Source organism: Martes martes (assembly GCF_963455335.1).
Source record: "Martes martes genome assembly, chromosome: 1".
Lineage (NCBI taxonomy): Eukaryota > Metazoa > Chordata > Mammalia > Carnivora > Mustelidae > Martes > Martes martes.
In genome coordinates this window covers 215,995,266-216,016,974 of record NC_137888.1, presented here as the reverse complement: position 1 = coordinate 216,016,974, position 21,709 = coordinate 215,995,266, and the positions used below count along the sequence as shown (strand labels likewise).

At 67.9% G+C, this 21,709-nt stretch overlaps 4 protein-coding genes across 13 annotated transcripts; 2 read left to right on the top strand and 2 right to left on the bottom strand.

Annotated features, from left to right (window-relative positions):
* Positions 1 to 153: 153 nt before the first annotated feature.
* On the bottom strand, positions 154 to 2,830 carry PLEKHJ1 (pleckstrin homology domain containing J1). Of its 3 annotated transcripts, XR_013967757.1 has the most exons (7): positions 2,365 to 2,749; positions 2,204 to 2,271; positions 1,849 to 1,915; positions 961 to 1,051; positions 811 to 874; positions 576 to 712; positions 154 to 336 (listed from the first exon to the last, which is right to left on the bottom strand). XR_013967757.1 is itself a non-coding variant. In XM_080819991.1 (6 exons), the coding sequence occupies exons 1-6, from the start codon at positions 2,456 to 2,458 to the stop codon at positions 647 to 649; spliced, it is 450 nt and encodes a 149-aa protein (XP_080676117.1). In that variant the 5' UTR covers positions 2,459 to 2,830; the 3' UTR covers positions 154 to 646. The 3 variants fall into 3 exon arrangements, 1 of the variants encoding a protein (XP_080676117.1); XR_013967756.1 differs by having other exon boundaries at positions 154 to 712; positions 1,527 to 1,915; positions 2,365 to 2,756; XM_080819991.1 differs by having other exon boundaries at positions 154 to 712; positions 2,365 to 2,830.
* Positions 2,831 to 2,962: 132 nt separating this feature from the next.
* On the top strand, positions 2,963 to 12,829 carry SF3A2 (splicing factor 3a subunit 2). 3 transcript variants are annotated; one of them, XM_080820628.1, is made up of 10 exons: positions 2,963 to 3,032; positions 6,689 to 6,801; positions 7,045 to 7,207; positions 8,390 to 8,461; positions 9,452 to 9,498; positions 9,957 to 10,066; positions 11,125 to 11,174; positions 11,252 to 11,392; positions 11,778 to 11,846; positions 11,943 to 12,829. In XM_080820628.1, exons 3-10 carry the CDS (start codon positions 7,082 to 7,084, stop codon positions 12,699 to 12,701), a joined length of 1,374 nt encoding a protein of 457 aa, XP_080676754.1. In that variant the 5' UTR covers positions 2,963 to 3,032; positions 6,689 to 6,801; positions 7,045 to 7,081; the 3' UTR covers positions 12,702 to 12,829. The 3 variants fall into 3 exon arrangements, with proteins under 3 accessions (XP_080676754.1, XP_080676756.1, XP_080676755.1); XM_080820629.1 differs by lacking the exon at positions 2,963 to 3,032 and adding an exon at positions 6,128 to 6,317; XM_080820630.1 differs by lacking the exon at positions 6,689 to 6,801 and having other exon boundaries at positions 2,989 to 3,032.
* A 736-nt stretch (positions 12,830 to 13,565) lies between these two features.
* Positions 13,566 to 16,327, top strand: AMH (anti-Mullerian hormone; the record flags this gene model as incomplete). The annotated part of the gene is made up of 5 exons (XM_080825260.1): positions 13,566 to 13,974; positions 14,495 to 14,637; positions 14,983 to 15,112; positions 15,202 to 15,365; positions 15,464 to 16,327. The coding sequence occupies 5 exons, from the start codon at positions 13,566 to 13,568 to the stop codon at positions 16,325 to 16,327; spliced, it is 1,710 nt and encodes a 569-aa protein (XP_080681386.1).
* Positions 16,328 to 16,576: 249 nt separating this feature from the next.
* Positions 16,577 to 20,404, bottom strand: JSRP1 (junctional sarcoplasmic reticulum protein 1). 6 transcript variants are annotated; one of them, XM_080827991.1, is made up of 7 exons: positions 20,336 to 20,404; positions 19,198 to 19,361; positions 18,774 to 18,811; positions 18,494 to 18,614; positions 17,949 to 18,125; positions 17,246 to 17,334; positions 16,577 to 17,122 (listed from the first exon to the last, which is right to left on the bottom strand). In XM_080827991.1, exons 2-7 carry the CDS (start codon positions 19,313 to 19,315, stop codon positions 16,673 to 16,675), a joined length of 993 nt encoding a protein of 330 aa, XP_080684117.1. In that variant the 5' UTR covers positions 19,316 to 19,361; positions 20,336 to 20,404; the 3' UTR covers positions 16,577 to 16,672. The 6 variants fall into 6 exon arrangements, with proteins under 6 accessions (XP_080684117.1, XP_080684113.1, XP_080684116.1 ...); XM_080827987.1 differs by having other exon boundaries at positions 19,198 to 19,431; positions 20,336 to 20,381; XM_080827990.1 differs by having other exon boundaries at positions 17,949 to 18,146; positions 20,336 to 20,373.
* Positions 20,405 to 21,709: the final 1,305 nt, after the last annotated feature.

Below are 21,709 nucleotides of genomic sequence, written 5' to 3'. Positions count from 1 at the left end.
GGCCCCATGGGCCATGGACCAAGCAAAGTCCCAGACTCCGTGCCTCTCCCTGCTCTGATTCTAGGTCTCTGTCCCCCTCCTGGAGCAGCCCTGCCTCACTCCAACCACCTCGGGGCACCAGCCCCGCCCTGCATTCACGGCAGCACCATCCCACCATGGAAAAGAGGTCCCTTTATTTGAAGACAACAAGCACACTGGCCTGAGAGCGAAGGCGTCCTGCCGCGCCCGGAGGCGTCGGCCAGGGCCTGTCCCAGCGGCAGGAGTAGAATTCACAGTGGCTCCGGGAGGCGCGGCCCCCACGTCCTTCACAGCATCGTCTAGCTACGTACATTCAGCCTGCACAGGGCAGAAGAGGGCTACACCAGCCTCAGCAGCTGCCAGGCCCCAGATGGATGGACCCGAGGGGCTGGCCGCAGCTTCTAGGAGTGGACACTTGTCCCCCGGTAGCAGCATGGGGCACCCAACAGGTGCCAGACCAGTCCAGGTCGGGGGTGGCGTGTTACTGGGTGGTTTCCGCAACCCGCCCCTGCCCACCCCCACCAATCTTGGACTTTTGAAGTCTTTAAGCCAAGCACCTGTAGCAGGAAATCCAGGCTTGACCAAGAAACCCAGGGCGTGGAGAGAATGGGGAGGGCTTGTTCCAGACTCAGGCCTTCAAGCCACCCAGCTGGAACCTGGCCTCCTCAGATATGCCGAACTGCTCCAGGGGGTCCTGTGTGGGTGAAGGGACAGCATGAGCCCAGGCCCCAGAGGCCCCTGCCCTGCCCCCACACCCGGCTCCCACCCCTGGCCCCCAGGCCCTCCGCGCACCTTGCCAGTCATCTTCTGGATCTCGTTTCTGTAGAATATGAGGCTTCTCCGCATGAACTCGTAGCTGGAGAAGCAAGTGGCACATGCTCACAGAGCCCTGCTAACCCTAACCCCAGACCCCCCCCCCCCCCCGGCAGGCCCACGCCCCACCTGGCTCGCCGCAGAGCCCCCATCCACTCCTGACACTGCTCCTCACTGCAGCAGGCAAAGTGATACTTCCTCTCGGGGTCCTCCAGGAAGCCTGCAGAGGGAGCAGCCCCCATCCGTTCCCGCTCGCTGCCCCCCCCACCCCACCCGTCCGCTCGCTGCCCCCCCACCCCACCCGTTCCCGCTCGCTGCCCCCCGACCCCACCCAGAGCCCTCCACGGGCCTCAGCTTCCTGTTGCCTGCCCACGTGTCCCTCCTCCAGTCCAAGGCCAGGCTCAGCCCTTCTCACCAGCCGTGCTGGGGACTGAACTGTGTCCTCAAGTCCGAACGTTCAAGTCCTAACCCCTAAAGCCTAAAAATGCGGCCCTGCCTGCATACAGGACGATTACGGCTACAGCTACTTAGAGAAGGTCAACCGGGAGCAGGCGTGCCCCAACCCAGATCCCACCAGGAATGACTCCACAAAGGCAAAGAGCCCCTTGGACTGCCGGCGACCCCCCGGAGCCAGCATGTCCTGGGGAAGCGTCCCCTGGCAAGGAACCCCCCCTGCAAACAGCCTGTTGTCTGACTTGTGCCCTCCGGGACGGGGCGAGCACACGTTTCTCTCGTCTGAGCGCCACACCAGAAAACCGGCCGACTCCGCCGCTCTCAAGACGACCCCGGGGGAATCCTCCGCAGGACCCAGAACCCGGCCGGGCATCGGGACCGTGCAGTGCTCCCCAGCAAGAGACCATCCTAGCGGAATTGCGGCTGCAGCTAGAAAGGGGTTGTGCCCCAGGGGAGGAGCCGGGCCCGCCCTCCGGCCGCCCGAGGCAGTGGACTTCGCTCCAGGCCGACGGACGCGGCGGCGGGGCCCGGGAGGGGCAGGGCGGGGCGGGGCCGGGCACTCACTGATGGAGAAGCCGCTGGGCTCCTCCTGGGTGACTCTGCAGCGCTCCAGCAGCAGGGCTCCGACCGGCTGCGGGCAGAGAGGGGCGAGGGCGTGGGTGGGGGCGGGCCTCCGCGGGGACCCCGACGCGCCCCGCCCCCGGGCCCCAGCTCGGCCCCGCCCCCCGGCCCCCGACCCAGCGCCAGATCCGATCCCAGCCCCAGCCCCGCTCCCGCTCCCCGACTCGGCCCCGCGCCCCCGCGCCGACCCCGACCCGACCGGACCCTCGCCCCCAGCCCGGACCGCCGCCCCCGGCCCCGCCCCCCGCCGGGCCACGGCTCCCGCCCCCCGGCTCCGGACCCCCGCCCGCCGGCCCACCTCGGCCTCGTCCGTCCGGAAGTAGAAGAGGAAGTTAACCACCAGCTTCACAAGCCGCCTTTTCAGCACTGCGGGCACAGGGCGGGCTCATTCGGGCTCGCGGCCGCCCAGCCCCGCCCGGCCGCCCGGCCCGCCCCGGCCCGGCGCCCCGGCCCGCTCACCGCTGCCTTTCTTGGGACCCCGCATGCCCAGCTCGGCCGCCAGCTCGGCCGGCTGCCGGGACAGCGCCTGTAGCTCCTTCTCGTTGTAGCGCATGGCGCTGCCGGGACCCACTCCGCGGAGCGCGGGCCGCGCCCTCCCGGCCGCCGTCCCCACTCGCGCCAAAAAAGTCGCACAGCGCCGCCCCGGAAGCGCTGCCGCAGCCACTGCGCTTGCGCGCCCCCGAGCCACGCATTCTGCAGGGACGCAGACGCCCGGGCGGCCTCGGCGTTACGCGAACCCCGCGTGGGGCGCACGCGATACTAGACGACACGCACGGTCCTCGTAGATAAGCATGAAATAAGCTGGATCCGGGGTGGGAACAGAGGAAGGTCCCCTCACGACTGGTGGCGCCCTTTACCGACGAGTGGGAGCCGGTGAGACCTGACCCCGCGCCTTAGGCGTTGAGGGCCTGGTGCGCACGCGCACTTCGAGTTCGGCGCTCATCAGCCCCGCCCCCTTCCCTGGCGCCTCCGGCGCTTCAGGCAGAGCGAGCATGCGCACACGGGAGACCGTGCCTCCCACCCCCGCCCGTTGGCCTCCGGAAGTGCTTCCCTAGCGCGCGGGGCGCGTGCGCATGCGCACTACGTATTCGTGGCCGCGGCGGGCGCGGAGAGGGAAACTGCGCGGGGTGAGGAGAGGCGCGGGCTGGGGGCGGCGATCCCGGGGCTCTGGCTTCCCCGGGCCGCAGCGGACGTGGGTTGAGAGGCCGGCGGGGTCGGGCCGGGGGCGCGGCGCGCGGGAGCCGCGGGGCCCGCCACTGGGGGGGGGGCCTGGCTGCGGGCCCCCCAGGAGGGGCTGGGCGCGGGCCAGGCCGGGCCGGGCCGCTTCGCCGCGCTCGCTCCTCCCCTCTGCGCCGGGAGCTGGCGGGGGCGGGGGTCCCGCGTGCGCTGCTCTGCCGCCGCCCCGCCCGCGCCGAGCCTGTCGGCGTCGCTCCTCGGTTGGCCTGGGGCGGGGGGTTGGTCTCCCTGGCCGCTCTGCGCACCCGCCGTGCCGGCCGCTGTGTCCCTGCTCAGCTGCGCCGGGAGGATCCTGTCGTTACGGAGAGCGCGGGAGCGGGAGGGAGGACAGCTGCCGGCCGAGCGGGGAGCCGCGCGCGGGGCTCGGTGGCTGAGCCCCGCAGGCGCCCCGCACTCGTCATCGTCGGAGACAGCTGGATTGCTTCCTGCGCCTCTTGTCCCCGCCGTCCCCGCAGACACGCCCCCGCAGGGGCCTCAGCTCGGGTTGCAGGGGGGCAGCCGACCCGTCTCCCGGAGCCGTCCGTGCGCTCCCGAGTCCGCTTCTGTCCTCAGCTGGCTGTCCAGCGGTGCCCCCCGGCGGCTCTTGGGGACGGGGACTGACTTCGTGGCCTTGGTTTCCCGTGCCCCCGCAGCACCGAGGTCGGGCGCAACCGCCGTGAAACTGGGAAAGGGGTGCGCGGCCCGCGGAGCGCTCTGGGGAGAAGTCGGACTCCCTCCCGGTTGCCCACTCTTTGCTCCTGGTCGTTTTCTTTCTTGCCACAATCGGGGAGTGTCCCCGGTGGCTGAGCTTCCGTGCTTGTTCCGTTGTCAGGACCATGTCTCCGTCGGAGCGAGGAGATTGCTCAGCTCCGCGCTATGACCCTTTGGGGGGACGCTCCCAGGTTTCTGGATGATTTCCACGCTTCTTGCTGTTCTCGCTCTGAAATCTCATCTGGGTTCTGTTCTGCCTTTTATGTTTCCCGGTTTCGTTCTCCTTCCTGAAAGGCTTGTTGGACTCGGACCCCAGCCCTCACGTTCAGCTCTCCGTGGGGATGGTCCTGTGTTCCCTTTCCAAGGGTTTTCATCCTGGGTTTAACTGGTCGTGCTGACCTCTGGCTGCCGTTCTGCTTCGCTGCTGTGACTTGCTCAGTTGGGGGGGTACGTGGAATTCTGCGTGTCTGTGTGCGAGGTCCCAGCATCTCAGCTAGCGAGCCCGGGAGGACGCGGGGAGGTCGCCGACCCCAGCTGTCCGTGTCTGGCTCTGGCTCTGTCCGTACCGGCTCTGGCGCTCTTGCTGTGCCCCTGGGCTGGGCTGTAGGCCTCCAGCTGGACCTTCTGGGCAGGGCGTGGGGGAATGGCAGCTTTTGGTGGAATTCCCTCTTTTCAGCCTCATCGTCATTGCACTCCCGACTCTGACTCCCTCCCACTGTCCCTGCCCCTGCCAGTGGAGTGGCCCTTCGTGCCGGTTCGTCTGACAGTGAACCCGGCCCGCCCACGCAGCTGCTCTTGGGCGCTTGGGCTCTCCTGGGGGGACGGGGCTGCTGTGGGCAGTAGGCTACGAGTAGCGGGCAGCTTACGGGTTTCCCTCTAACTGGGTCGCCAGTTCAGTGTTGCCGTTCCGTCTCCCTGAGCCCATCAGTCTTTGCACAGGCCCTGGTGCCTGTTCCCCAGCATGCAAGGGGCTTATCCCGCTGTTCAGGAAGGAACTGGGCTCCTCACCGCACAGGGGGCGCAGGCTCTTGGTTTTGTTAGGATTGTTGCCTTCCTAGTGGCACCTGCACTCCCGCAGGGCCCGTGGGGTGTTCTGGAGTCGCCAGTACAGTAGGGGACAGGAAGGGAGGGCACGCCTCTGTCCGGACCTCTGGAGCTGACTGTTCCCCCCGAGCTCGGCTGAACCGGGGAGCACGCGCTACCTTTGTCTTCCTTTTGGGAGCTGCCTCCTTGGCCCGAGTGAAGAGGCCTCCTGACGTGGTGTCGCTGGCGACGGTGCGCGGGCCTTTGTGCACCTGTCGGCTGGCTGCCGACGTGATCCGAGCACACTCGCACCCCCAGAAGCGCTCAGTTCCTGCTGTTCAGGCCAGCGCCCTCCTGTAAGGGCCTTGAGACGTGGGTGTCGTCTCCACCGAGGTCTGTAAGTCACTCGGGAGCTGTGGGAGGGAGACCTCCCAGGTCCCCATCCTGCTGTGCATCTGTGCTGCTGGTGGAGGCGAGGGGGCCGGTGGTGTCCCTGTCCCTCTCCCGTGGGAGCTTCTGTCACTTCACCTGGAAACCGCGCGTCTCCTGCAGGTCGGGTGCTCGGCCTCCCCCGACGAGCCCGTGGCCGAGTCTGGCAGTGGGAACCGCGGAGCACCGGGGGGGCGGGGGGGGGCACAGGTGTGCCTGGCCAGGACCCGCAGGTGTAGAGTCTCCTCCTTTCAGGACGCGGCGTTCTCCCGCGGAGGGTGCGCCCGGGTGGTGGTGCTCGTCTCACGCTCTGTCTCCCGAGATGAGAGCTTGGCGGCTCTGGGCGGACAGTGTGATGAAGCGTCTGGTGCCGCGACGGGTCTGATTCGGCAGCCATCGGGGGTCGCTTTGCAGGTTCCCAGGTGTGAGGGGCATCAGGACTGCACCAGGGAGAGATCTAGATGCCTGCGGGGCTGGGGGCAGCTCTGAGCCACGCTGCAGGCCCACCGCGGAGCTGGGCCGCCGGCGCCACAAAACCCATGTTTCACAGGACACGTTTCTTACTGTGCAGTCCTGGAGGTCGGAAGCATAGAAGGGGGGCGCCTGGGTGGCCCAGTCAGCTGAGTGTTGGACTCTTTGATTTCGCCTCAGGTCGCGTCATCCAGGCGGTACGATCGAGCCCTGTGCCAGGCTCTGCACTCGGTGTGGGGCTGCTTGAGACTCTCTTCCCGCCCTTCTGCTTCTCCGTCCCGTCTCTCTCTTTTTCTCTAAAATAAGCGTGTGAATTATTAAATACTTTATTTCTAAGTATAAAATGGAGGGTTGTATTCCCGCGGAACCCCAGGGAGACCCGGCTCCTGCCCTTTCCTGGCCCACGGCCCCCTCCATCCTCCCCGCCGGCAGCGCCGGGTCTGCCCGTCTCTGGGACCCCCGCCCTCTGCCTCCCTCTCGTGAGGACCTGGTGAGGACGCCGGGCCCCCCGGGAACCAGGGTCACCACCAGCTCGGGGGCCTTGACTTGCCCGTCCTTGCAAGGTCCTTTTTGCCATTTATGGTTCCATACTCTTGGGTTTCGGGGATTCGAATGGGGACATCTTTGTGAGGTCATCCTCACTCCCGGGCCCCGTTCCCATGAGCTGACCTCTGCGGAGACAAGGTGCTGTGGGTTTAAGCCAGGGGCCTGGGGCTGAGTTTGGCAAAGTCAAGAGCTATAGTGTTCGGAGGCCAGAGGGAGGTTCCTGGAGGTTGGGTCTGACCCAAGTCTGAGAGAACGTGGGAAGCACAGTGGTGGGGCTGGAACCAGTCTGCTTTAGGTCCCGGGAGAGCCTGCCTTGGCCACAGGGAGGTCTTGAATCTCTTGTGCATTCGGCAGAAGGTGCGGGTAGGTAAATGTAGCAAATTTACAGGGGAGCCACGGAGGTAGAATTTAGCTCGGAAGAAGTGAGCGTCGACGAGCAGAAGGGATTCGGAGGAGCGTGCGCCGTGCATTTGGGTGGTCCAGGAAGGCTTCCTGAAGGAGGTGAGAGTTGGGGCTCTGAGCATTTACACTTCTCGGGCTGCAGTGGCGTCCTTGCCGGTCCTTCCCCGCAGACATTCATAGACGCGCCACCTGTCCTTGCTCGTCCTTATTCCGGGTTTGTGTGTCCTTGGGCCACCCTGGGCCCTTTGTCTCCTGGAAGATACGTGGGGAAGAGGAAGCTGGAAAGGGGGGTCTTCACCTGACCCGTCCGGCGCTCTCACGGCCTCTCCTTTGGTCCTGCAGGTCCCTCTGTTGGTGCGTGAAGCCCGGCACCCTCACCATGGACTTCCAGCATCGCCCCGGAGGCAAGACCGGGAGCGGAGGCGTGGCCTCCTCCTCGGAGAGCAACCGAGACCGCAGGGAGCGCCTCCGGCAGCTGGCCCTGGAGACCATCGACATCAACAAGGTGGGTTGAGCCTTGGGCAGCGGGCAGGCGGCTCCCCGCGGCTCCCTCCGGCTCGGGGCCCCTCCCCCCACTTTTGTCAGCGGAGCCAAGTTCCGTATACCCTGTCCCTGGTGCCCTTGGCCCTGCTGCCCAGCTTTCTTGGCCTTGGGGTCCTGACCTGCAGTCGAGGGAACTTGACCTAGAGCGGCTCCAGTTAGGCACCCCACAGACCACCTGCTGTGCAGAGGGGCCGTGACTGCACCAAGGGTTTGCTTTTGTCCAACTTCCCGGAGCGGTGAGATCTGCCAGTGGCGAGGGCGGTGATAGCATCACAGGAGTTTTGATGGTTCAGCAGTGAGCAGCACAGGGTGACGTTTCGCTTGGGCGTCCACAGCTGGGGGGAGCCCGGAGTCTACCCCTCGGCACTCCGGACGTTTGGGGCGCTGTTGGCAGCCGAGTAGCGTCCCAGTTGTGAGGACCACAGCGGTGCCCAGACATCACCCAGTACGGCCTGGGGGCGGAGTCGCCCTGGGCACGTCCCCCAGCAGCCAGTGTGTGGTTCCTCTCTGACCTGTGGCGAGCCCCGCCCCCAAGGGCCTCCTGAGGAGACGAGGCAGGACCATCCTTGTGGAAGATGACGCGGCCGCTGGGTGGGTTAGGGTTCAAACCCCAGCTGGTCTGCTCCGTGCCTGGGGCCAGAAGCGCCTCCCCTGCGGCCTGGGTTTATGGAAAGTCACCTGTCTGGCCTGGGAGCTCCTGCACACGGACCGGGGTGTCCGTGGGCCTTTGTTGTAACCCTCTGGCTCTGTCTTCCCACACCTGGCTTCTACGGTGGTGCTTGGAACGCCAGTGCGGTTGGTGACAGATCCCTGTCCCAGCCCCGGAGGCAGCTGCCCAGCAGTGCTGTTGTGCGTCTGCTGTCATCCAGGCCCGGAACTGCCCCCAGAGGTGGGGCCAGGAACCAGCACGGTGGGCCCCCAACCCTGGCAGGTGGCCTGTGTCCGCGGGGTCCCGGCTGGTCCCACAGCGCTGCCTCGGGCAGAAGACCCTGCAGGGCCCTGGGCTGCGGGCCGCCGCTAGTCCTCTGTCCTCGGGACGCCTGCCCGGGAGGAGAGTAGCCGCCCTCTCTGCCGGCCGGACAGAGGGGAGGCTTCGGCTCTTCACCGCGGGGCACGACTGCTGACAGTGTGTCTCCCCGTGCAGGACCCGTACTTCATGAAGAACCATCTGGGCTCGTACGAGTGCAAGCTGTGTCTGACGCTGCACAACAACGAGGTGTGTTCTCCGCAGCTTCTCCGCTCCGGCGGGGCCCTGCTGCTCCCCGGCCCGGCCCGGCTCCGGCAGCACCCGCCGCTCCCATCCCTGTCCCACCGCGCTGCCCGTTTTGGGGTGTCACTCAGAGCGTGGCGGGGGCGGTGGGGCTCAGGTCTGCTTGCTCCCCAGTCTGCGCCCCCAGAGCCCGCCGCCGCCCAGGGCGTGCAGGGCTGCGTCCGGCCCACGTATCTTGAACGCCGTCGGGGATCCCCGTGAGCGCCAGCCTGCAGGCACGGCAGGCGTCACCCCGGACGCTCCAGACCCAGGTGTCGAGGACTCGTCGGTGTGGGTGCAGCTCGCTTCTTTGAGCGACCCCGAGGTCCTCCCAGTGATGGTCTAACGAGCGCTCACGTGGCCCTGATTCAGTAACGGATAGATGTGGTTCGTTCTTCTCCACACTGTCCCACGTCCTGGCAGCTTTTCAGTTGTGCACCAGGAGTGCTGAGTGGGCCAGTCGCGTATGTCAGCGTCTGTCCCCCTGGGCATGGCTCCCTCAGAGTCGGGCCGTTCTCTGGGGGTTGCTGAGCAGCATCCCCCAGTCACGATGACCACAGACGTCCCCAGTCGTGGCCCAGTGTCCCTGTACTGGCCCAGAAATCCATAGAGTCCGTCCTGCTCTCTGGGGATGGGTGCCCCGGGCTGTGGTCAGAACAGACGCACAGGGTTCCGGGGCAAGTTCACTTGTCCGCCGGCTGGTGCCTCGTGCTCTCCACCTCCGGCCAGGTCCACTGAGCCCCCCACCCGAGGCAGGCGGCGAGACTTGCCGTGTCCCACAGGCCGTGACCTCTGACGCTCACAGACTTACTCTCGGGCTCTGTGTGCGCTTCCTTCCACGCGGTGTAAGCCCCGAGAGCTTGTCCGTTCCGTGGCAGCCGGTGGGCGGAGGCTGGCTCCTCTTGGCCCGCCCCACGCGCCTTGTCCTGAGCTGTCCGTGTGCTTTTCCCGCCGCAGGGGAGCTACCTGGCGCACACCCAGGGGAAGAAGCATCAGACCAACCTGTGAGTGCCCCAGACCCCTTCCAGTGCCCGGGGCCCGGCCTCCGAGGCACGCGAGGCGTCCCTCGAGTCGTCGGTGCGAGATGGTCTCGGGCCAGCCCGGCCGTGCCTCGGGGCTGCTGGGGGGACGCGGGGGGGGGGGAGCAGCTCTGTCCACAGCGGTTGAGCTGACCGAGCTTGCTTGAGCGTGAGGCTTCCGGGACACAAGAGGAAAGCAGCGGGGGTTCGCGTAAGACGCCCTAGTAAGGGGCAGTGGGAAATGTGACGAGAAGAGAGGGTGCCCCGGGCCTGTCCCGTCCCCACTTCATGCAGCCCCAGGACCCGCAGCCAACCCCCCACGCCCCTGGCGTCTCAGACAAAGTCCAAGGTCAGTGTGGGAGTTGGACGACTCCCAGCACTTGGGCCTTTGGCCTTGGCGGCCTGTGTGGAGGGTCACAGCGCCATATCCGTCCCACCTGCAGGGCCCGGCGAGCCGCCAAGGAGGCCAAGGAGGCCCCCGCCCAGCCGGCGCCAGAGAAGGTCAAGGTGGAGGTGAAGAAGTTTGTGAAGATCGGCCGCCCCGGCTACAAAGGTGATTCTGTCTAGGCGTGTGCTGTGGCCCGCAGCTGGCGCTGGGCGTGAACGAGCCCTTGGCCCCAGCCCCCAGCCCGTCCTTGAGCCCCACGGAGACTGCCCCTCTCTTCGGACCGGGGGCCCTCCCTCACCTCCCTCTCCCTCTGGTCCACTGGCACCGTGAGCCCCATCTTTCCTGAGAGCTTTCTCAGACCGCCGAGTCACGGCGTCAGGGCTTCCCTTGGCTTACGCTGGCGTTTGGGGAGCTGGTGATTGTTTACAGTTTTTGTTGGGATGAGTGGCCGTGGGTGAGGGGCCCACAGGTCCCTTTCCTTTGACCTCGGGAGGGGGGAAGGTCCACATTAAGAAACCGCTCACTCAGTGGACCGTTTGGGCGGAGAGGAGGGTTCCTGTGTCAACTGCCCTGAAGTTGGTCAAGCGTTGGGTCGGGAGGCAGGGGACTTTGTTCCCAGGCGGTAGGAGGGAAGAGAGGAACGGCTCTCAGGCGCGTGTCTCGAATAAAAGTGGAAACCGCGCCGGTGACTGGTATTCGAGGTAGGACACAGCAGTGCAAAGGCCTGGGGGCAGGTCTGCGTCATGAGCAGCTAAGGATGACAGAATCCTTGGGCGGGGGGTGGGGGGGCCTACTAAACGTCTTTCGGCCGTAATAGGGTATTTGGTGTCCTGAGTAAAGGAGGGGACAGTTGAGGGCTGAAGGGGCGTGAGTGTGGCGTGCCTCGGAGCTGTATGGACGGCAGCCTGGAGGTGGGGACACGGATCCTGGCAGCTTGGCCGCAGACCTCTCGTGCAGAGGGCACCCTCCCAGCAGCTGGGGTACAGACCTCACTGTGCACAGCGTGCCCATTCTAGAGCTCCTGCTCGTGCCGTCCTGGGCTACTGCCCACGCCTCTCCCTGTGGTCTCAGGCAGGGACCCTCCGGCCCTGGGCAGTAGCCACCCAAGTACGGGTCCCCCAGTGTCCTGCCCCCCGTCCGTGGGCGGTGCTAGGCTACTCCGCTGGCGCCTTGGCTTCGGGTAGGACAAGGTGGCCTGGACTTGAGAGCCTCGTGTGTTGCAGTGACCAAGCAGAGGGACACGGAGATGGGCCAGCAGAGCCTCCTCTTCCAGGTGAGCTGAAGCCCGAGCCCCGTCGTGGGGGGAGTGTCCCTCGCAGGGCGGTGCTGCCACCTGCCATGTCCCCACAGATCGACTACCCCGAGATCGCCGAGGGCGTCACGCCTCGCCACCGCTTCATGTCCGCCTATGAGCAGAGGATCGAGCCGCCTGACCGGCGCTGGCAGTACCTGCTCATGGCCGCCGAGCCCTATGAGACCATCGCCTTCAAGGTGGTGCCTGCGGGGTCCCCCGGCCCTCCTGCCCGCGCCCCGGGTGCTCCTTCGGCACACGCTTGCCTGGGAGGGGTGGGAGAGGACGTGGGGGTCGGGAGCTGGGTGTCCTGAGGTCGGGTGCTCCTGGCATTAAGAGGCTCTCGTGGACAGGCTGCTCAGGAATCCCATAACCCGATCCCGTAACTTCAGCCACGCAGATGAGAGCACGAGCTGCTCCTTGCCCAGGGCGGCGGCCTTGCTAAGTAGTGCGGCTAGTCTGTTACCCCAGAACCAAATCCCGTCCCAGTTGGGCTTTTTCTGGGTTAAGGGGTAAGTCCCTGCGGGCCTGGACGTGTCGGCTGCGGTGGTCCTGAAGGGCCCCCTCTGTCCCCTCCCCACGCAGGTGCCGAGCAGGGAGATCGATAAGGCCGAAGGCAAGTTCTGGACTCACTGGAATCGCGAAACCAAGCAGGTGAGCCAGTCTGGGGCCTTTGATGGCTGCCCTGGCCGGCCTGTCCCTTCACCCAGGGCCCCGAAGGCCTCACTCAGCCTCTTCGTTTCCTTCCAGTTTTTTCTGCAGTTCCACTTCAAGATGGAGAAGCCGCCGGCCCCGCCCAGCCTCCCTGCGGGGCCGCCGGGAGTGAAGAGACCCCCACCCCCCCTGATGAATGGTCTGCCCCCGCGGCCGCCGCTGCCGGAGGCTTTGCCCCCACCGCCGCCGGGAGGCCTGCCTCTGCCACCCATGCCGCCCAGCGGGCCTGCACCCTCGGGGCCTCCGGGCCCTCCCCAGCTGCCCCCACCAGCTCCTGGGGTCCACCCCCCGGCACCAGGGGTCCACCCCGCAACGTCTGGGGTCCACCCCCCGGCACCAGGGGTCCACCCCCCAGCTCCCGGGGTCCATCCCCCGGCACCAGTGGTCCACCCACCGGCATCTGGGGTCCACCCACCGGCTCCAGGCGTCCACCCTCCAGCCCCAGGGGTCCACCCACCGGCTCCAGGCGTCCATCCTCCCCCATCTGCTGGGGTTCACCCCCAGGCCCCTGGGGTCCACCCACCGGCTCCTGGGGTCCACCCACCGGCTCCTGGGGTCCACCCACCAGCCCCAGGGATCCACCCCCAGCCTCCTGGGGTCCACCCCCCGCCTCCTGGGGTCCACCCATCAGCTCCTGGGGTCCATCCTCCAGCTCCTGGGGTCCACCCCCAGCCTCCTGGAGTTCACCCCTCAAATCCCGGGGTCCATCCCCCAACTCCCATGCCCCCCATGCTGAGGCCTCCCCTGCCCTCCGAAGGCCCTGGGAACATTCCACCCCCTCCCCCAGCCAACTGAAGAGCGGCCCCTTTTCCAGGCCAGCCCTGTGTCGTGTGTCCTTGTGTTCTCTGTCGGAGCGGAGTGTGGTCCTCGTGTACGGCCCGTGTCGCGTCCTCACTGCTCATTAAACGTCTGCCCCAATGCCCGGACTGGACTGCTGTGTCGGCGGCTGGGGGGCGACGGCGCAGAGGCGCGCCACGCGCTGCGGGTGAACACCTGCACTGCCCCGCTGCACGCAGGGGCCGCTGGGGGTTGGGGCGTCAGCGTCCTCGTCTTGGTGTCCCTGTGCCCCATGGGACGCTGCTGGGTGAGGGCAGGCCCAGCCAGCAGCAGGTCTCCTTAGTGAGGAGGGGAGAGCTGCAGCTTCTCGCTCTCCCACAGCGTGACCGAGCACTCGGGGAGCCCCAGCTGAGCAGGGGGACCACCCGCGCTGCCCAGGCCCACCTGCCCGGCGGTCTGGACACCCAAGACATGGGGTCCCCAGCAGAGCCTACTGCCCGGTCCTGTGGGACATCGCTCTCTGCCCTGGTCCAGGCCTCCCCCCCCACCCCACCCCCCGTCCCCGGATTCCAGAGCTGCTGATAGTCTGGGCCGACACCCCCTGCTCCTGGTCCCACTCCCGCCTCCGGGGGGTGCTTGTCAAGGACAGACGTATGACAAGAGGGACACAGGCTGCGCCTCCTATCAGCGTGAGGAGACAGGCGGTGTGGCCAGAACAGAGGAGACTTTGAGAGCTTCCCGGCCTGCCCTGGCCCGTGCCGGGGCGCCAAGCACTGGTCCCCAAGGTCACAGTCCAGGAGGAGATAGGGGCTCGTCTCCCGCACAAACAGCCTGGCCTCGTGCATATAAGCCAGAGCCACCCAGGCCCTCCCGGCAGCCAGGATGCGGGCTCTGCTGCTCTGGCCGCTGGACCTGGTCCTGTGGGTGACGGGGCCTCTGCGGGGAGCCGGGGCCCCTGCCTCGCCCGGAGAGCCGGGCACGGCGGGGCTCATCTTCCACCAAGACTGGGACTGGTTGCCCGGGAACCCACAAGACCCCCTGTGCCTGGTGACCCTGGACCAGAGCGGCGACAGGAGCGGCGCCCCGCTTCGGGTGGTGGGGGCCCTGAGAGGCTACGAGCACGCCTTCCTCGAGGCTGTGCAGCGGGCACACTGGGGGCCCCGCGACCTGGCCACGTTCGGGGTCTGCACCGCCGGCGGGGGGCAGCCCGCACTGCTCCCTCTGCAGCAGCTGCAGGCATGGCTGGGGGAGCCCGGGGGGCGGCGGCTGGCGGTGCTGCACCTGCAGGAAGGTACGTGGGGGGCCGTGGCCTGCCACTGAGCAGGGGACCTGCCCCTGGTCTCCTGAGAAGGGAGGTGTCCACACCAGACCGCGCCCCAGCTTCCCCCGTGGCCCAGAGGCGGGTGCCCTTGGGCTCCTGTGGGGGCTCTAAATCCCTAAAGCTGGGCTCCCAGACCTGCCCCTTCCCGCCCTTCCCAGGGAAGGAGCCCAGCGGAGGGGGGCTGGTCCAGCCGAGGGAGCCCTGCTGTGAGAGCTGGCCTGTCCCTGGGAGCCACTGGAGGAATGGGCTGCCCCCAATGAGAGCCCCAGGCGGAGACCCCAGGGAGCCCAGCGTGAGCAGCCTCACCCCCCCCCCACCGCTGCTCATTCCTCTGGGCGACCCGTGCTGGGGTGTCAGACCTCTCCCGCCAGGTCCCCAAGGCTCCCGGTTGGGCCAGGGGCTCTCCCCGCAGGAACGCAGGACGGGTGCGGGGAGGGGCCTGGCTCCAGGGCCTCAGGTGTCGTCTCCTCCCTGTCCGTCCCGGCCACAGTGAGCTGGGAGCCAGCAGTCACCCTCAAGTTCCAGGCGCCCCCACCCGGAGGAGCCGGTCCCCTGGAGCTGGCGCTGCTGGTGCTGTACCCCGGGCCTGGTCCTGAGGTCACTGTCACGGGGACCAGGCTGCCAGGCACCCAGGTACCAGGGCACCCAATGGGGCAGTTCCTGGGCCTCCAGGAGCCCTCGCCCAGCAGAGGAGAGGGTATGGAGGTGGTGGGTTTGGGTTTTTTTTTTAAGATTTTATTTACGTGTTTATTGGGGGGAGAAGAGGGAGAAGCAGGCCCCCCGCGGAGCAGGTAGCCGGATGCGGGGCACCACGCTGGCCCCCTGGGACCATGACCTGAGCCGAAGGCAGACGGTTCGCCAGTGGAGCCCCCCGGGCGCCCCGGGAGTGGGGTTCTTAAGCTGCGCTGAACACGGTTCCGAGTGTCCTGGGTGGGCAGCGGGCAGAGCAGGGCGGGCACCCTCGCCCCCGCCAACCGGGCTGAGCCGCCCTCTCCACAGAACCTCTGTTGGTCCCGGGACACGCGCTACCTGCCGCTGGCTGTGGAGCGCCCCGCGGGGGCCTGGCACAGCCCTGGGGTCACCCTGACCCTGCAACCCCGAGGAGACGGTAGGCTCTCAAAGACGGGGACCTGGCAAGGGCGGGCCGCCCTAGTTCCTCAAACGCTGAGCCGCCCCGGGTCGCGCCAGGCCTTCCAGGTGCCCCCCTGAGCACCGGCCAGCTGCAGGAGCTGCTGTTCGGCCGCGACGCGCGCTGCTTCACGCGGAGGACCCCCGTCCTGCTCCTGCTGCCGCTGCCCGGGCCCACTCCAGTGCCCGCGCACGGCCTCCTGGACCAAGTGCCCTTCCCGCCACCCAGGTGTGTGCAGGTCCAGCGGGGGGGGGGGGGGTGGGGGCGGCGGGTAGGGGAAGGACCTCGCACCGCTCACACCTCCCAACTCCGCCTCCCAGGCCCTCTCAGGAGCAGGGGCCCAAGGAGCCGCCGCCCAGCGCAGACCCCTTCCTGGAGACGCTCACGCGCCTGGTGCGGGCCCTGCGGGGGCCCCCAGCCCAGGCCTCGCCGCCGCGCCTGGCCCTGGACCCGGGCGCGCTGGCCGGCTTCCCACAGGGCCTCCTCAACCTGTCGGACCCCGCGACCCAGGAGCGCCTGCTCGATGGCGAGGAGCCGCTGCTGCTGCTGCTGCCGCCTCCCGCCACGGCCACGGCCGCGGCTGCGGACGCCGCGCCGCTTCGGAGCCCCGAGTCCGGGCCCTGGGCCGCGGGCCTAGCGCACCGCGTGGCCGCCGAGCTGCGGGCCGCGGCTGCCGAGCTGCGCGGGCTCCCGGGCCTGCCCCGCGCCGCCGCGCCGCTGCTGGAGCGCCTGCTCGCGCTCTGCCCCGGGGCCCCGGGGGGTGCGGGCGGCCCACTGCGCGCGCTGCTGCTGCTCAAGGCGCTGCAGGGGCTGCGCGCCGAGTGGCGGGGGCGCGAGCGGAGCGGGGCGCCGCGGGCGCAGCGCAGCGCGGGGGCCGGGGGGGCGGACGGGCCGTGCGCGCTGCGCGAGCTGAGCGTGGACCTGCGCGCCGAGCGCTCCGTGCTCATCCCGGAGACGTACCAGGCCAACAACTGCCAGGGCGCGTGCGGCTGGCCGCAGTCCGACCGCAACCCGCGCTACGGCAACCACGTGGTGCTGCTGCTGAAGATGCAGGCCCGCGGCGCCGCCCTGGCGCGCCCGCCCTGCTGCGTGCCCACCGCCTACGCCGGCAAACTGCTCATCCGCCTGTCCGGGCAGCGCGTCAGCGCGCACCGCGTGCCCAACATGGTGGCCACGGAGTGCGGCTGCCGGTGACCCCCGGGCGGCCCGGGGCGCCCGCCCGTGCTGGTTCACCCCCCACCCCCCACCCCCAATAAAGACCGGCGAGCACCAGCTGGTGTGTACGTGCGCGTGGGGACAGGCGGGGCCCCCACCTGGCCGCTCTCCCCCAGCGCCCTGGGCCTCCACTCCCGCCCCCAGCCCGCACCCCCGCCCCCCGCTGGAGGGCCTCCCTTCTCGGCCCTCCAGGCCCAGGCTGCCCCCGTCAAAGGAGCCAGCGACCCTGGGGCTGCCACTTTCAATTTATTTCGCGGAACCTCGGGGCCACGCACGGCGAGGGGCGGGGGTTCCGAGTATTGGGTCCCAGGACCCGGGCCCGGCTCAGTCCCGCCCCTTGCCCGCCCGGTGCTTCTGGCGGCCTGGAGGCCGGGCCTCGTCGGGGCGCCGCAGGGAGTCCCAGGCCTGTCTCCTTTTCTGTCCCGAGTCTCGGGAGTCCTGCGCCCAGTGTCGGTGGCCCCCTTCGCGCACCTCCCAGCGCCGGGGTAGGGCTCCTCGGGGTTCCCTGGCGGCCCGTGGCTTCGCCTGCTTCCGCGGCTTCTCCTTCCGCGGCCGCTCCTCCCGCGGCGGCCTCTCCTTGCGAGGCCTCTCCTTGCGCGGAGGCTCCTTGTGCCCGCGCTTCTCCCCAGCAGCGCTCTCCGCACCCTCCCGTCCTCCGGGAACCTCAGCCTCCTCCTCCTCCTCCTCCTCCTCCTCCTCCTCCTCCTCCTCCTCCTCCGCCTGGGGTGCCGGCGGGCCTAATGGGGGCGCCCAGGCTTTGGGCTTCGGCTGCAGCTGCCAGGCGGGTGGTGCGAGGCGCTGCGGTCAGCGCACACCTGCCCAGCGCGGGGTCCAGGCCCCTTCCCGCCCCCCCCCACCCCGCCCGGCCGCCCACGGTCACTTAATGGAGGCGCTTACCGGGGCTGCTGCTGGCTCCGGGACTGCGCCGGGCGGTACCCATGGCTCAGGGACTGGTGCAGGGACGTCCGCTTCCCCAGCCACAGCATCTTGGAGGGGAGGGGAGTCAGCCCAGGCGGGGGGAGGGGAGCTGCAGACCAAACCCGCTGCCCAGCCCTCCACCCTGGAGTCCTGTCTCCCCTCCCTCCAAGCCTTCGGGAGGAAGGCTCCTGACCTCCGGGGCTGTGGCGCCCCCTCCCCTCCACATCTCCCTCGTGCCAGTTGCAAAAGGGCAGGCCCGGTTTCTCCGCAGGCCGTGGGAGCTCCCTGGCACATACCACCCAAAGGGGGCTCATAGGGCCAGTCCTGGGGGGCAAGGCCCATGAGGGGTGAGGACCTGCTCACTCACGGAGGAGAGGGGTGCGCCGAGATACAATCTGGGAGAGGAAGGCCCCCCGGAGAAGGTCCCAGGTGGGGGACAGGGGAGGAGGCACTTTCTCCCCGAGCCAGCACAGAGGGAGGGCGCACAAGGTCAGTGGCTGAATGGGGGGTGCACAAGGTGGGGCGCGGGGGGGACCAAGGACCCCTCACAGAGACCATGCCAGGGAGAAGGGGACCAGCCTGGGGGAGGCAGGTACAGAAGACCCCCCTCCGGAGGGGAGGTACCCAGCCCAACTCTTGGGGGCACGTGAGCTTCCCTGGGAGGGCCTGCGCCCAGGCTCACCGCGGCACAGCTGGAAGGCTGACCCCAGCAGCGCCACCAGTGAGGCCAGCACCAGACACTTGTTGAGGGACAGGTTTCCCCAGGGCAGCTCGTCACTCAGGGCCGGAGCCGGGGGTGGCGGTAGCCGCTGCGGCGGTGGCGAGGCCTGCGCCTTCCTGCGCACGGGGCTCCTGGGCGCTGCGGGGAGCAAGGGCTGGGCTGGGCGCGACCCCATGGGGCTCTGCCCTCCCTGCCTGCGGCCCTGGGCGGGGGATAAAGCCATGCGTGCTTCAGAGCCTCCCTGGGATGTGGGGGATACTCTAGAAGGTACCGGCTGAAGACCAGGAGTGCCTCACGCTGTGTTATCACGAATTCGCGAGGCTTCCAGCCCTGTTAGTTACGGCTGGTGACAGGGGACAGAAGCCAGCCAGCAGCCCCACTGCACTCTGTTCCCCTCCGCCCAGATCCAAGGACCCAGCCCGGGGCCTGCCCCCACCCCCCACCCCCCCCCCGCTTGCTGGGCCATACCCACTCCCCCACCTCACCCCTGCCTTCTGCAAACCTACCTGCTCCTGCTTTCAGCCTCTCTTTCCCGGGTCCTGGGGCCACTTTGGCCACAGGCTCCTTTTCTGTCTTCTTGGGCCTGGCATCCACACTGGCTGGGGGGCTGCCCTCAGCTTGAGAAACCTGTGAGAAGTGACGAGTGGCCCGGGGTGTTTCCTTCCCTTCTTTCCCCCAAGGGAACCCGAACCCTTCCCATGGGCTGTAGAGACCCACCCCTCTGGGCAGCGTGTCCCTGACTCCAGGGGCATCCCAGGCGGAAACCCCAGGGCCCCGGCTACTCACATGGGGCCAGCTGCTAGAGTCGGCCAGCCTGGGCGTCGCTATTGGAGGAAAAGAGGGAGAGTCAAGGTTGTGAGAGCTCCCCAGGCCCATCCCACCCTCTGCGGGGCTCTGCAGGGCCAGGGGTGGGGGATCCCTCCCATTCTACAGATTAGAAAGCAAATGGGCTCGGAGGCAGTCCTGCCCAAAGGCACACGGCACTTCGCTGGCAAGCTAGGATTTGAATCCTGCCCTGCGTGGCCCATGACCTGTATCTCTCGGGCTCCTTATAGAACCCCCAAGGCACTAGTGGACATGGGTCGGAACCAAGGAGCAGACTTGGAGCTGGCCCGACGTGGGAGTTTTAGTCCTGGGTCCGCCAGTTAGCCACCTGGCTCAGCAGGTAGACGGGGGCGGGGCTCCGTCCTGCCCGAGCCCCTGCGGGTACCTCGAGCCCTGTCCTCCTGGGGCTGCTCGGGGCAGGGGTCGGCCAGCGTGGAGAGGTCCTCGCCTGCTTGGCAGCTGCCCAGGCCTCCGTCCAGCTCCTGCAGGGCCCTGGTCGTCATGGAGACGTCTGAGCCCCTGGGATCCTTGGGAGTTGGGGGGCAGCGGCTGGAGAGGAGGCATCTCGCGTCAGACGTGTCTTGCATTGGCTGAGCCCCTGCTGTGGGCCGGGCCTGACCTGGGGGCGCCCCTTGTACGTAAATGAAGGGGATCCCTGCCTCTCAGCTCAGCCCTTGCCCGTCCTTTCACCTGGAACCTCCTTTCCAGGGCAGATTCACCCTGGGGTGGGCGTGGCCCAGCACCCCCCTACCCCCGTCCCCTCCCTGTGCTGGGACCCCTCCCTGAGGACGCAGAGGCTGCTGGGGCCCCGAGAGGGCTGGGACCCACCCAAGGTCACACACAGATGAACTAAGACGGTCCAGACCAGAACCCTTGGCCCCAGGGTCGGCTCAGGTTCTCTGAGACCAGACACTATTTTTACCCAATGCCGGAGGCCAGGGAAACAGGCCGACCTGCCTCCCAGCCCCTCCCGGACTTTCGGCCCCGGGGTCTCTGAACCGTCCCAGCCAGCCGTTCCTGGCAACCCAGCCCCCAGCCCCTAAATCTAGAAGCTCAGGCTGTAGCCCCCCGGGACAGGCCTCACTCCAGCCACAACAGGCAGGGGCGGGGCCCGGGCCCCCAGGGGCTTCCTGATCCCAGCGTTGGGGCCCCAGCCTCCTCCCACGACCCCCGCTCCCATAGGACAGATGGGGAAACTGAGTCTCCACAGAGCGCCATCCGCCAGAGGTCGTAGGCAGCCTGTGGTCAAACCCAGCTGAACTGGCTTCCCACAGCCCTGTTTTGGGGCCCCCGCGCCCCTGGCTGCCAGCGTTAGCGTGTTCTGACGTCTCTGGTCAGAAGAGGGACCCTTCCCTGGGGCCGGAGCAGGCCACTGAGCGAGGGGCCCGACCGGGCAGCGGGCAGGTGCCCTTAGGCATGTAGGGGGGCAGTCGCAAGAGCTGGGGGTCCCCGTGGACCTCAGAGATGCCCTCCCCAGACACAAGGGACCGTCCCCTGCCCAAGCCTCCCCCTGCCCCACTTACTCCACGGCCGCCACTGTGAGCTGCACAGACGGAGCCCGGGGAGCGTGGCCCCAAGACGGACGGCGACAGGTGTGTGGAGGCAGGGGCGTGGGCCAATCCGTGGGGCGGGCGGTGGCGGGAAGGGGAGGAGGGCGGCGGGGGATGGTGGCTGGGGCGGCCTCCACCCTTGCCGCAGGACTGAGCCTCGGCCAGACGGTGACCCCGCCCCCACTCCAGCACAGAGCCACTGCCCCGCTGGCCACCGCGGCCCGGGCGGCTCGCTTCCTGTCCCTGAGCCTCAGAGAAGCTGAGGTGGGGACACCACAAAGGGTCACCTTGCTTTCGCCCTCAAATCCGGTCAGCCAGCCTATGAGCCCCGAAGCCTGGGCCGGGCTCCCCTGTGGTGAAGCCAACGGGATACAAGCTCCCGGAGCAGCCAGAGGTGGCCCGAGGGACCAGCAGCCTGAGGGAGGGCCCCATGGGAGAAGCCTGTTTCCTCATCTAGAACCCGAATTCAAGACCACTCCATAGCCACCAGCCCAGCTGTGCTGCTCGGGAACATTCTATCACCTGGAAAGCAACCCCCTCCCCTTTCACTAACCCCTCCCCCAGCTCCCCCCCCAGCCCCCGGCCCCCGCGAGCCCCCTTCCCGTCCGTGGAGGAGGCTGGTCTGGACGTGTCACATGTGTGGACTCACACCCCGTGTGGCCTCCTGTGTCTGGTTCCCTCCCTGTGCGCCGTGGGCTCGGGGTCCGTCTCTGGGGCCGTGCGTGGGGGCCTCGGTCCTGCCCACAGCTAAGGGACACTCCCACATGTGGGGGACACGCTGTGTTATCTGTTCCTTGGCATCCAATAGGGCTGGGAGCAGTGGGGTGTAGTGTGGGGAATGCCTCTCAAGCCCAGTGTCAGATCCTGTCTTTAGAAAATATAAAATGTCGGGGCGCCTGGGTGGCTCAGTGGGTTAAGGCCTCTGCCTTTGGCTCAGGTCATGATCCCGGGGTCCTGGGATCGAGCCCCACATCCGGCTCCCTGCTCAGCGGGGAGCCTGCTTCCTCCTCTCTCTCTGCCTGCCTCTCTGCCTACTTCTGATCTCTGCCTGTCAAATAAATAAAAATAAAATCTTTAAAAAAAAAGAAAATATAAAATGTCAATATTTCGTTCATCGTTGGATTTTTATGCATTAATTTTTTTATTGTGGTAAATCCACGTAACGTGAAACATCACTTTTCCCTTCCCAGCGTATGGCTCCGCGGCAGGAAGCACACTCCCCCGTCCTGCCGCCACCCCCACCCTCTGTCTCCAGAACTGTCCGCCCCCCCCCCCACGGAGACTCTGTCCCCACGAAGCACGGACTCCCCACCCCTGCCCCAGCCCCGGCTCCCACCCCCTCCTCTC

Bases quoted from the DNA above. Each gene is read 5' to 3' on its own strand.
- PLEKHJ1 (XM_080819991.1), bottom strand. From the start codon at position 2,458: ATGCGCTACAACGAGAAGGAGCTACAGGCGCTGTCCCGGCAGCCGGCC. The intron at 1,052-1,848 runs GTGAGTGCCCGG...CTCCCTCTGCAG, and splicing joins GCCCAGCGGCTTCTCCATCA to GCTTCCTGGAGGACCCCGAG. The intron at 713-810 runs GTGCGCGGAGGG...TCACCCACACAG, and splicing joins TCCAGAAGATGACTGGCAAG to GACCCCCTGGAGCAGTTCGG.
- SF3A2 (XM_080820628.1), top strand. From the start codon at position 7,082: ATGGACTTCCAGCATCGCCCCGGAGGCAAGACCGGGAGCGGAGGCGTG. The intron at 8,462-9,451 runs GTGTGTTCTCCG...TTCCCGCCGCAG, and splicing joins TGACGCTGCACAACAACGAG to GGGAGCTACCTGGCGCACAC. The intron at 11,393-11,777 runs GTGGTGCCTGCG...CTCCCCACGCAG, and splicing joins ATGAGACCATCGCCTTCAAG to GTGCCGAGCAGGGAGATCGA.
- JSRP1 (XM_080827986.1), bottom strand. From the start codon at position 19,399: ATGCAAGACACGTCTGACGCGAGATGCCTCCTCTCCAGCCGCTGCCCC. The intron at 18,126-18,493 runs GTAGGTTTGCAG...TGCTCCCCGCAG, and splicing joins GAGGCTGAAAGCAGGAGCAG to CGCCCAGGAGCCCCGTGCGC. The intron at 17,123-17,245 runs GTAAGCGCCTCC...CCCGCCTGGCAG, and splicing joins CGGAGCCAGCAGCAGCCCCG to CTGCAGCCGAAGCCCAAAGC.